The following is a 12063-nucleotide window of genomic DNA, read 5'->3' on the forward strand; positions in this document are numbered from 1 at the left end:
CTATGGCTAAGCACATTCTGATCCAACTGAAGAGATTTGTGAATTACATTTTAAATTGGCCTCAAATTTAACCCCAGACCACTGAGTTGGGGTCAGGGCATGCCCGAGGTCAGAGGGCTAAGGAGCCAACTGGCTTGAGATGGCATCGTTGCCAAGCAGCAGCACATCCGTTTTAACCAGGTTGATCTACAGCCGACTAGAAAGCGTCCATCTCCTGATATCGCTGATACATTAAGGTAAGATAAGTAGAGTATTATCAGCAACAGAATACATCGAGCACAGAATCGCCTAATAATAGACAAAAGAGGTCTGATATAGATGTTAAAGAGAGGGGGGGCATGGATCTCTTAGGAATTCCGGTGTACACTGTAGTTGATGCGGAGATCCTCTTCCCCCAGGTAATTATCTGAGATCTCCCAATAAGAAAAGATCAAAAACCGTCCAGAGCCACCTCTTCGATACCACATTCAGCCAATTGTGAAATAAGCATGTTATAGTCAACCATCTCAAAGGCTGCTGACAGGTAGATCAGAATTACATTTCTTGTAGAAAGCCGGTCTTGTCTTAAAGGTTCATCCTGCATTACGAGAACAGTTGATTTTGTATAGCGACAGGGCCTAAAGCCAACTTGGGCATCATCTAGAAGGAGATTTGATTCCAAATAGTTACCAAGTTGTTTAGCAATTATTTTTTTCTAAAATCTTGGCAACTACCGGGAGAACACTCATCAGACAATAATTTGCCAGATCTCTTGGATCAAGATTATCCTTTTTTAATAGAGGTCTAACAATTTCTACTTAAGTTCTTTTGGAACAAATCCAGTTTTCACAGAGGAATGAATTATGTTGGAGATTGAGGATGTGAGAGCGGGATTTTCAAGGCCAAAACGTCCAAAGTAGAGACGGGCTTACAAGATTTAATGGCCAGAGATAATTTGTCTAACCTCGGTCTCTGAATCTGTATCAGTCTACATGAAGACATACTTCGACTAGCAGCTTTATTCCCACTCAAAGAAGGTAGACCACCTTCTCCCCTGGTTTGCCCCGTATTTATTCCATCCTGAATAGATACAAGTTTGCGTTAATAATAGTTGGCGGTCTTTTCGCAGAAACCTTGTGACCCACAGTTCTCATCAATAGCGGAAGAGCTGTCTTTTAATTCATTTGATACTTTAAAAAGCTCTCTGTGTACTTCCAGTCGTTCGAATACACTCAGAATAATGACTCGCTGCCATATTTTCTAATAGGGGCTGTATACAAAAGGAGTGCCTGCTTATAAGCCACTTCAGTTATTGGGTCATATAGTCTCCACCATTTCCTTTCAACCTATCTCACTTCCAGTGTTGCTGCTTGAAGTTCTTTAATAAACCATGGAGCAGCCTTTTTATGTTTGTTAATCTCAAACTGTCAGCCCGGGCAACCTTATCACTACTTTCTCTGCCCAGCCCGCAGAAGTAGTATAGTTTGAAACTGGACAGGTCATAGCTGGAGGGTTAGAGAGAACATTACTAAGAGCCATGGAGTAAATTTTGTGCCAAGGCCTCCCTAAACAGAAGGAATGCACCCGGTACAATCTGAAGGGACCTATAAAGGGCACTACAAACTAGGGTACTTATGCTAAGTATAGAAAGAGGTTCCCAGGCATGCCACTATAAACAATACCATGTGACTTGAACACATATAGATAGAAGCCCATATGTTAGAACATGTACAACTTCAAATTAGACAAACAATTTACTAAAATCATTAAAGTTTTTTTAATTTTTATATTGTTAAAAACACTGTAAAAATACTTTCAAGCAGTAGTCGGATGAAAGATATATTGATATATATAAAAAAAGAGGGCACTCTTCAAATTTATGCTTGCATATATATTTGAACCTAAGCATTGGAGAGAGAATAGATATCAGTTTCAAATCATTTATTTATAGAAAAGGTCTATTCTATTATTACACCAAATTTCTACACTTTGTTCAAACTATTTCCTGATGTTTCTGTTAATGTGCTTAGGCTCTATGCTAACTCTAACACGTGCCTCATTTACTTATTCTCATTTCTTCTGTAAATTAGTCTATAGATTTTTTTCTTCTCGAAAAATTTAACTTCTTATTAAAAACGCATAAACCATAAGTGAACAATACGGTATTTACCGTAATAGTAGTGCGTCCACTGATTCACTAGAAGGTTGGTCTCGAAGTTACTACATATAAACGTGGTTCTCCTACAGATTGCCCACTCTAGGCTGCTGAGGTATCGCAAGCCACCTAACAGTGGAAAAGGAAAATTATACTTGAGTCACCCCTTCTGTTTACAATAAAAAGTTGTATAGGGCTCACGGAATCATTTATCCCATACCTTATGGTTTTCTTCGTTTAGTAGAATGCTTCGCAATTGCTCCCGAGTTTTACAGCTAGTGCTGCACCACAACTCTCCAAACAAACCCTCGTCTCAATCATTAAAAACAGAGTGGAAGCGCGTATGCGCAACGGACCAAATGCGCTATCTCTGGGAAACGCCGTCGATGTTTTTGTCCCCAGCCTGTCAAATACATAAAGGTGGACGAATACCTTTTTATATAATTCCTATCTAACTATAGGTTCCTAATTAAGAGCATGTCCCTGGGTTTCATACCTTAATGGAGATTCTCCGTGGCAAAACGCTTCGCTTTTTCTCCCGCGTTCGTTGTGTGAGGGGGAGCCTACTATTCCCATTTAAATATAGCTTGCCACCTCGCCGGATTGGTCAGCCTAAACGTTATTAAAGTGCAATCAGCTGTTTATGTTGCGGCAAGTTCCTACCTACATAGACACCGGAAATGGTATGGTCCAGGTGTTAAGGGCCGGCCCACCAAGAGCACCGCACGCCGCCCACGCGACCCGGAATGCAAACACGCCAGTTCCACACGTGAGCCAGCTCCGGACGCATCGAAATTTCCATACGGATGTGTCATAATAATGAGAAAAATTAACTGTCTGTCTTTGTCTCTCTGTGTAGTATACTAGATCACAATAGTAACAAGATTATTTGTTAGATTTGGTATGCAACTGTTACATATATAGGACTGTACGGTGTTGGGTGTAATTGTTCTCCTCGATCAGTTATTGTACACTTCAACACGAAAGTATTTTTACAGTGTTTTTAACAATATAAAAATAAAAAAAACTTTTTTAATGATTTTAGTAAGTTGTTTGTCTAATTTGAAGTTGTACATGTTCTAACATATGGGCTTCTATCTATATGTGTTCAAGTCACATGGTATTGTTTATAGTGGCATGCCTGGAAACCTCTTTCTATACTTAGCATAAGTACACTATTTTCCCTGGCCTTTTTAGGGGGTCCCTCTCATTCTCAATTTTCTAACACTACAAACTAGTACAGAGTCAAATGGTGATTCACCCAGACCTGCGTAAGAATCTGGATGGAGTCTATAGAACCAGACAAAGCTCTTAGTATCTCAGTTGTGTGGTTTCCAGGGTGAGTGGCAGCCTTTAAGAGCTGTTTTAACCCACAAGAAGCAAAGTGTGATAGAGGTTCATTGGTTTGAGGCTCACAAACCTCATCTAGGAGAAAATCTAAATTTCTTAGTACAATTACCGGCTTTTGGGCCAAAGAAAATTAATTTAAGGCATCCAAAAACTCTCCTAGAAAATTACCTGGGAGAGAAGGAGGGCAATAAGCCAACACTATGCACACAGACGGCAACTGGTTGAGAGCTAAGGACATCATAAGTATTAAAGTATTGGCGATACTTCCCAATATTTGGCTGGGTAAACCTTAAGCATTCCTTAAAGACTCCTTCCTTTTTGATCTTGTTATCATTTTACAAATCATGCTCTCCGTTCACGGTCTGCTCATTAGCACAAAGCCTTTATTAAATGCAATTTTCCAAGTATTTATACATTCATTCAAACGTTGATACTGCTTGGATCAAATACATTAATTCACATCTTTTTAAAAGTCTTTGCAAATTTCCCTCCTTGTAATACCATTTAGGTGCACATTATCTGGCTGCAACCAGAGAATGCTTACTAGTTTGCCGTACTCGAGAGTTCCCCTTTGACTCCTTAGAAATTAGTCAAAAGTGTCTATGGTGCTGCAGCACCATTAGCAGCGAGTCGCCAGGGCACCAAAGGCCCAGTTCCAGCCTCACCCGCTCCATTGGTATGGAATATTTCGGCCATGCAGCGAGTGCCTGTTGTGTTATGTAGGCTTTGATTCATTGTATTCATTCTAATTATGTATATATATATATATATAAACACTGTACCTTGGTTACCCCTGCACTGTGTTAGTGTATGTGTCTGCCTCATTAGTTCTGGAACTGCGATGCTTTCTAAGAAGGTCAGATAATGGCTTCTCCTGCCAGCGGTTGGTTGTCTGTGCTGTTTCTTGAAGAATAAACTATATTTATAATCACAACTGTGTGTGATTAATTCACAAATGTGCCCTCTCTGTGAGTCCTGGTCCTGTTCAGTGAAGTCGAGTTTGCTAGCAGTTCACACAACAGCACCCGGCAGGCTCTCTCTTTAGAGCAGCTCTGCTAGTTCGTTCCAGCGATCGGAGCTGGTCTTGCTTGGCAAACACAAAGTAAACACTCTTCCCATCACTGAGCCCCAGTGAGAGAGCAATGTCCCCAGCAGCTTCCTTGTGAACCTCTGTGAATCAGTCAGGTGCAGTCTCAGTGTGAAGGCTTGACTTGCTGGTGACAGCTGCAATACTTCAGTCCGAGCAACGACCCAAACTCGTGGTCAGGGTAGTATTGGCAGCCTTCTTGTCATACAGGGTTGCTGTGGTACTCAGTCTTGCACAGACTTTTCTGGTGCGATTGCCCTCACCATGGCTGCCCCCCTTGGCATAGGGCGTCGCCGATAAAAAGGCAGACACAATCTCAACACTCCTGCCCAATAAGTTCAGTGCATTTCCTGCACAGTGTAATGTCCCGATCGGTGCAAAGCCATGTTTCTCATACCTCCCACAGGGAGTCCTTTCAGCATGGTGCCCCACTGGACCTCGCTCCCTCCAACACTCTCCTCTTCCTCACAGGGCTCACTGGTCTTGGTAAGTAGGCGGGCACTGGGGATCCTGGCTCCAGGGCAGGTGGTCTTGGTTTCCCTGAGTGATGTCCCCTTACCCAGTAGGGGGACTGGCAGACCTTTGCCCCCAGTCCTGGTGTCAGGCAGAAGTCTTGCAGAGCTTCCCCTTCTCACACAGCCTATCCGCCTGCTAAGCAGATGACTGAGTCCCAACTTCCCCTCCTAATAGTCCATTTCTAGACACCAAATGTGAATTAGGATCTGAGTCTTTGAAGTGTTATGTTGGGGTTCTGCTTCTTTAGAAATGTACTCCTTTTCTTTTCTTCTTTCCTCATGAAAGGCTTTCTGTCTCAGCAGGTGTGACTCTGAAGCTGATTGTCCCACGACACGGGTTATGGGCCTGACTAGAATTGGATGTCAGCCCCAATGAAAAGTGCATCAAAAGGTTTATGCCGAGCTTCCAGCCCTAATATTTATGATTCCCTTATCAGCCCCATCTCCTTCCTCAGAGGCGTCTAGGCCCCTTCCTTGTGGTCTATCACTGCATCAAAGAGCAAACTTTTGAAGTGTAAAGGTAGAGTCCCCTCCTCCAGTGTGTGACCCTTGCAGCTCACAGGAATGCAACAATACACAAATTTGTTTGGGAGGATTTCGCTACTCCTCATGTCTTCACCAGGCAGGCCTAGGATTTCCCAAAATGGAACCCAGGGTCCTCCATGTAATGTACCATTGCAGGCACATTTGCACTCCGTATGTATTCATAGCACACGTATTGTCAGTTCTGTTACTGCCATGCAGTGTGCCATTGCTGACACACTTAAATCCAGCACACACCCCAGTCTGCGCACACTCTATAGCTATTTTTTATTGTACCAGGGTGTGCTATTTACAAGCACACGCACTGCCAGCACACACTCACCATGTGCGTTGGAAAAAACTTCACACTTATTGTTTTGTACTTCCCACAAGTACACATACACCCTCCACATGTTTTCATTGCACATGCACTGCACAGCACTACATCTTTCATGTCCTTGCAGGCACACACACACTTAACACATGCTCTATCCCTGTACGGTACTCTTTCAAGGCACACATACATACCGCACAGTCACTACTCCTGCGCTGTACGTCATTCTACATCTACCTGTTAAAGGCCAAGGGTGAGTCGAGCACACAGCAGCCGAACTTTTAAAAAGGCGGATGAGCCTGTAGGCCTCATTCCAGTGACACAGGCAATAAAGAACCTGTTCACTGCTACTGATTACTACAGGGTAGGCTGCCACCACTAGGCGTGTGCTGCTTACCTCTTGGTGAAGGCGGTGTCCTTCCTCCACTATAGGGGTAGCGCTTTGGATGCCCCGCCCGGTCCAACAAGACCTCAATCATAAGACAGGCCTATGCCATGGCGCACACACATGATCTGTGTTTGCCTATGACAAAAAACCAGCATCAGGGATCCAAGCCGGCAGTACAGATGGGCACTCAGTACAGTGGTACACGTCTTTTACGATGCAGAGACCTTTTCTGTTCCAACAGAAAGTGATTTGACCTAAGTTTCAATGGTTAAATGCAATGATTGCTTCTGACTCTGAAAATTGAAATTAAGATCCAGATTTACTTAAACTTTGAGCTGGGTTTGTTTTGCATATGTAACGCAGCCCGGTTGCAAAGAGTTGTGGCGGTATTTACTTTTCATTGCAAATGAGGATATGTGTTAGAAAGTTGGACAAAGCAGCCCTATCCTCTCCTTTACTTCGCTTTGCTTCAAGGGACATTCCATGAGAGGTACATGAGTTTTGATGCAAATCCCTATCTACTAACAATTGTTGACAAGTATTTGCGTCAGAACCTTACGCCTTCTCAAGGCAGGCATAACACAGGCAACATTTTTAATTTGTTCCTATTTTTCAGTTTGCATGTGTGTAGCACTGTACTGCACACTCCGAAGTGGGAACAGCATTAAAGCATAGTTTCTATACTGAAAGGGTCCCCTTTAAATACAACACCTATGCTTGACAGAGCTCACACACCCTTGCACTATTGTTTAGGATGTATGTGTTGGTGCACGGCAGCCTAAGGGGCACCAGCCCTGGGGTAGAGAAAATACCAACTAAGATATGTCACTGATTTTCACTCTCCCCTGATGCAACACAATGCAGCACAGCAGAGTTTGTGACATTACGTGTGAATAGCCCTGTACTGCGTGGGGGAAGTTGAGAAAGAGTTTGCGATGACTGTCAAAGACCTCTGTGGACGGCTATACCCATACATCTGCCCCATCCACCACCAATGCTCTTTGTTTTCTAGGGATCGAGGTGCATTACATCCATGTGAAGCCCATGCACGTCCCCACCGGCCGAAAAGCCAAGCCGCTGATGATGATCCATGGTTGGCCTGGCTCCTTCTACGAGTTCTACAGGATCATTCCACTGCTGACCGAGCCGGCCGCTCATGGTCTCAACGACGACCTGGTGTTTGAAGTCATCTGCCCATCGATTCCTGGATACGGCTTCTCGGAGGCACCCCATAAACAGGGTAAGCTGCGCATGGGACAACATAAATGGGGTTGGAGAACAGCGAGGATGAGGAATAAGGGGAGGGAAATTGATCCCTTGGTTGTTCCATGATCCTTTCACAGGAACGGGCTATGCTTGGAGAGGACAGACATACAATCAAGTCTATTTCAAGGACACGCTGGCACCGTGATCAGTCTGCCTTCTTATACATTTTTTGGAAGTTACATTTAACAATCATTAATCAGACTACAAGGTACACTGAGTATCAATTCTCAGTACAAACCAGTAAATGAGTGGCAGTGAACTGTTCAGATGTTTACTCATAGTTTTGTCTATTCCTCCAGACCAAACAGCAGCAAAACTGGTCTGTGTACGGGAGATTCATCTCGCCTTTCTTAAACCCATAAACCATACAACATAATCTATTCTTTTAAGCCGCAGCCTACTAATTTTTGAGTCTTTGCCAAAATATAACAATCATTGGCAATGACAATTGTTTTGGCTTTTGTAAAGTGAAAAGACTTTACCGAGATTTACTGACACATCTGCAGGGCAAGCTTCCCTATTGCACAGATCAGGAAATAAGGCTCGCTATAGGCAGCAAAGTCAGTGCAAACTACCCTCACAGCCCAATAACAGTTACAACATAGACAGCATCATTGCATGCTTCGTCACACACATGTATTAGATACAGGATCTGCAGCAGCAGTACATGTTCCCCTTACATAGATGGAAGAGTTACAGCAAAGGCATCAGCAGCATTTAACATGCACATGCACACAACCCACACAAACGCACACACAAATTCCCAGTATGGCACTATCTGCAGCAGAACAGCTTTCCTTGCCCTCTTGCCCTTGAAATGCTTTGAATGACCTCCTCATGAATAATGAACAAACCAAGTCATTGAAGAAGGTGGCTACATAGGACTATACTGTATTACAGTATATTTTCAATTTTTTACATATTTAGGGGCCTATTAGGATGGCGGGCGGATGATAGCGGTGCTGGGACCGGCCGCCAGTGGTGCTGCGGTCCTGCACCAGCAATTAGGATGCCACCGCCATGGTGGTGGTGGCATGCCCCTTCAACAACATTGTGGCGGGCGGTGCTCACGGCACCGTCCACCACAATGCCATGGATGCACCTTGTGCATTTGCATGCACAACGTGGCAGGCACCGTGCAGTGCCTGCCATGTTGTGCATGCAAATGCAGGGGGGTACCATAGGCACCCCTCATGTGCACCCCCCCAACACCCTGGGGGCCCGCAACAGGCCCCCACAGCCATCCATGGCAGGCACGAATCTGCCTTTATGCTAATATGGATGGTGGTGTCTTCCAGACACCGCCACCATATCCAGCCCCTTTTCCGCCCGGTCGACTGGTCCACTGGCGGAAAACCGGCAGACGGTCTTTCCGTCCGCCGGGGTTCCCCCCAGCCATAATACTATGGCAGGGGGGAAATGGGTGGCGGGTGGTGTATAATCTTGGGTGGATCGCCACCGCTATACGGGCGGTGGCGATTCGCCCGACATTATAATAGACCCCTTAGTTCTTTACAAAAAAGAGTACCGCCGTAACACCTACAATTTACAGTGCGACTCAAAAAAATAAATACATTTATTAAATAATTGAAAATACACTGCACTGCACTGTATATCACTAATATACTGAAGTACAGTGTATTTTTATTTTTTGGGGGCTTCTGTAGCTACTTCTGTACTTTTTAGGTACTGACGCATTACACCGTAAACCTTTTTACAAATATATAGAAAAATATAATTATTGGGGAACACCAATTAAACCTACTACTTCCCCATATCTCAGGCCCTAATCCAGAAGACAGCCAATGTTTGGTAAAACAACATGGCTGCCTTTTACTTTAGTAAAGGCAGCCATTAGCCAATCATATACTGCCTTGTTTTTGTATACTCTTTAGCCATGTTGCGCAGCATCAGGAATGTTGTACAGCTGCGCTAAAATCCATTGTCAAAGCCAATAGATCCCGAAGGTGCAGACCAAGGGAGTAGCTAGAAAAAGAAAATAGCCCTAAATTGACTCATATATAGTAATAATTGTGCAATTAAAGTGAGGGATACCAGCTCTTCCTATGAAGTGCCACTGGAATTGTACACCTGTGGAAATTTTGCAGGAATCCAAATCTTACAGAAAGATTTGAAAGAAATTTGTCCAAAAATTACACATTTACCAGTACTGGCTTATTTCTCTCATTCATCTTTTCCATCTTCTTTCTTACTTTTTATGCTTTTTTCCTTCATTCTTTCCATCATTTTACCTTTGTTTTATGCGTATTTCATTCTTTCTTTCATTCTGTCTAATCTTCTCTTATTCCATCTGACCTTTTTCTAGCTTTCCATCCTTTGTCATAACCCTTTATTCTTATTATGCGCATGTTGTTCCTTCACACCTTCTATGCATCTTTTCATTTTTATTCCTTCTTTTAATTCTTTTTTCTATTCTTTCCATAAGACGCCCATGCTTGTCTCACATATTTAGGTCCAGCTTGGGCAGCGCATGCGCTGCTCTGCGAGCCATTCTGTATTGGAGTATGGAATGGAAGCCCCGCCCACTCTCCACCCATATTTGTCATTGCTCTTCGTAAATGCTGGCTTCTGATTCGTTAATAGGAATGTTAGTCCCTCCTTAGTAACGCCTTGTCATCATTTGTATCCTCCCATGAGGACTGGCCCTTTTACTTCGGTTGTTACACAGTATGTCCTATTTAGTCTGTAAGCACTATCTTCTTTAATGGTTTCTCCTACTGCAGGCACAACATACTTTTCTACAACAGCGACGCTTTGCTTGCACATTTTCATCTAAATGTTTCGGCAGCACTGCGCGCTTTAACTTTAGCGGCTGCGCCCCTTCCGTTCTTTTTTTTTTTTTCCGGCAGCACGGTAGCTTGCTCCTCATTGCTGTTGTGCTTTTCTTTTCTGTGGCCCAGGCGGCCAAACACAATTTTTTCAATTGTATACACTTTTTGTAAGCAGCGCAGCACAAGCTGCGTGCTGCGCTGCTTACGAAAAAGTTACAATATTGGAAAAATAGAGTTTGGCGAGCCGCTCCTTTCTTCTCTCTGGCAAGGCTTGCCAAACTCTATTTTTTCAATATCATGTTTTTTAGGTGCTGGGGCTTGCTCTCTGGCCAGCTATGAAGATGGCCGGAACGGGGCAGTGTGAGTCTGATAGCAGCACCTGGGTTGCTTCCCTGGTCTGTGTTGCTGTCTCCAGCGGCTGTGGGCGGTCTCCTTCTGTCTGTGGTAGAAGTTCTCCGGAACTTTCACCATCATGGCGTCCAAGATGGCACTGCTCATCCTGGCCGAGGGGACAGTAGGGGATCTCATGCTCTGCGAACATTAGTTTAACAGGTGTGTGCATTATATTCTGTCCATATTTCAGCAGCTCACATTGTGACGATCACCTGAGCCTTCAACATTATTTCTACTACTTTTCGTTGCAGTTTAGTCTTTCTACCCTGCTCCTTGAGCCCGCAGCCTAACCCTTCAATGCCACCATTACCAATATCTGTTTTACATTGCGTCGCTAGAGGTGCACATGCCTTTCCAATTCTGAAAGGCGTTTTTCGTTTGTAATCAATAAAGTGCTAGTGTGTATCATTATCTGCTAGTCGCGACCTGCTGTCAGTGTTAGGCAGTTGCGGATGGCATGACTCGCGGGTGGGGTGGCCGGTGGGGATGTTGCACAGGGGTTCTCGCGGGGGAAGGGGTTGGGGGCTTTAATTAAAAATCATAATAATAAACATACCTTCTCGGGTTCCGCGCCGTCTCAGCTCCTGGCCGGGTCCGGTGGAACAGGAAGCAAGCAGCCTCCCTCCCCTTCCCTAATCCAATTATTGGATTATTGGGGATGGCACCCAGCTGGTCGCCTATGGGGAGACCATTTTCTCCATTTAGGTTGAATGCAGCCAACATGGAGAAAAGGGAGCGTGCGCATGACTGGTTTGGTCGGCCCCAGAGGGCTGACCAAATAGTCAGGGCACGCAGCATTGGGCTAGTCACTCCTTCCCTGCCCTCCAGCAGACCCGCCCACCCCCAACCAAACCCTTCTGCTTTCTTGCAGTGCGAGAAGCAGAAATGTAGACTGGTAGTTTTACCATTTTATGTTTCTGCTTCTCGCGCTGCGAGAAAGCAGTGAGGCAACGCTCCTCCGCCCTAATGGAGGAGCCGCCCCTGGTGTTCAGGAATGTTTGTCACTGTCAGATTCCCTACATTTGAAGTAAAAGTGAAGATTAGTCCGTGGCAGACGGAGCATGTCTCGCTGAAGACATGCTGCAAATCTCATAACTCTAATTTGAAGTCCAGTAACAGGGTGACCAAAACTGCGGGGCCTTCGAGACCTCTTTGTTTTGGTCATTATTTAATTGTGGTCATGGTGGTGTTGAGCCAGGTCTAAATCATTCTGTTTATCAAGGCAGGTGAGTCAGCAGAGTAAGGGAAATAAGAGATGCTATGAGAAAAAGAAGGATTTTAG

The 12063-nt window shown here is 44.4% G+C and overlaps 1 protein-coding gene across 1 annotated transcript in view; it reads left to right on the forward strand.

Moving 5' to 3' along the window:
- LOC146816491 (epoxide hydrolase 1-like) overlaps positions 1–12063 on the forward strand; it is a 172224-nt gene that overhangs the window by 124310 nt on the left and 35851 nt on the right. The window contains exon 4 of the mRNA XM_085610344.1: positions 7343–7570. Within this exon, the coding sequence (XP_085466470.1) occupies positions 7343–7570 (228 nt within the window). The remainder of the gene's footprint in view (positions 1–7342; positions 7571–12063) is intronic.

Source organism: Triturus cristatus, chromosome 6, assembly GCF_964204655.1.
Source record: "Triturus cristatus chromosome 6, aTriCri1.1, whole genome shotgun sequence".
Lineage (NCBI taxonomy): Eukaryota > Metazoa > Chordata > Amphibia > Caudata > Salamandridae > Triturus > Triturus cristatus.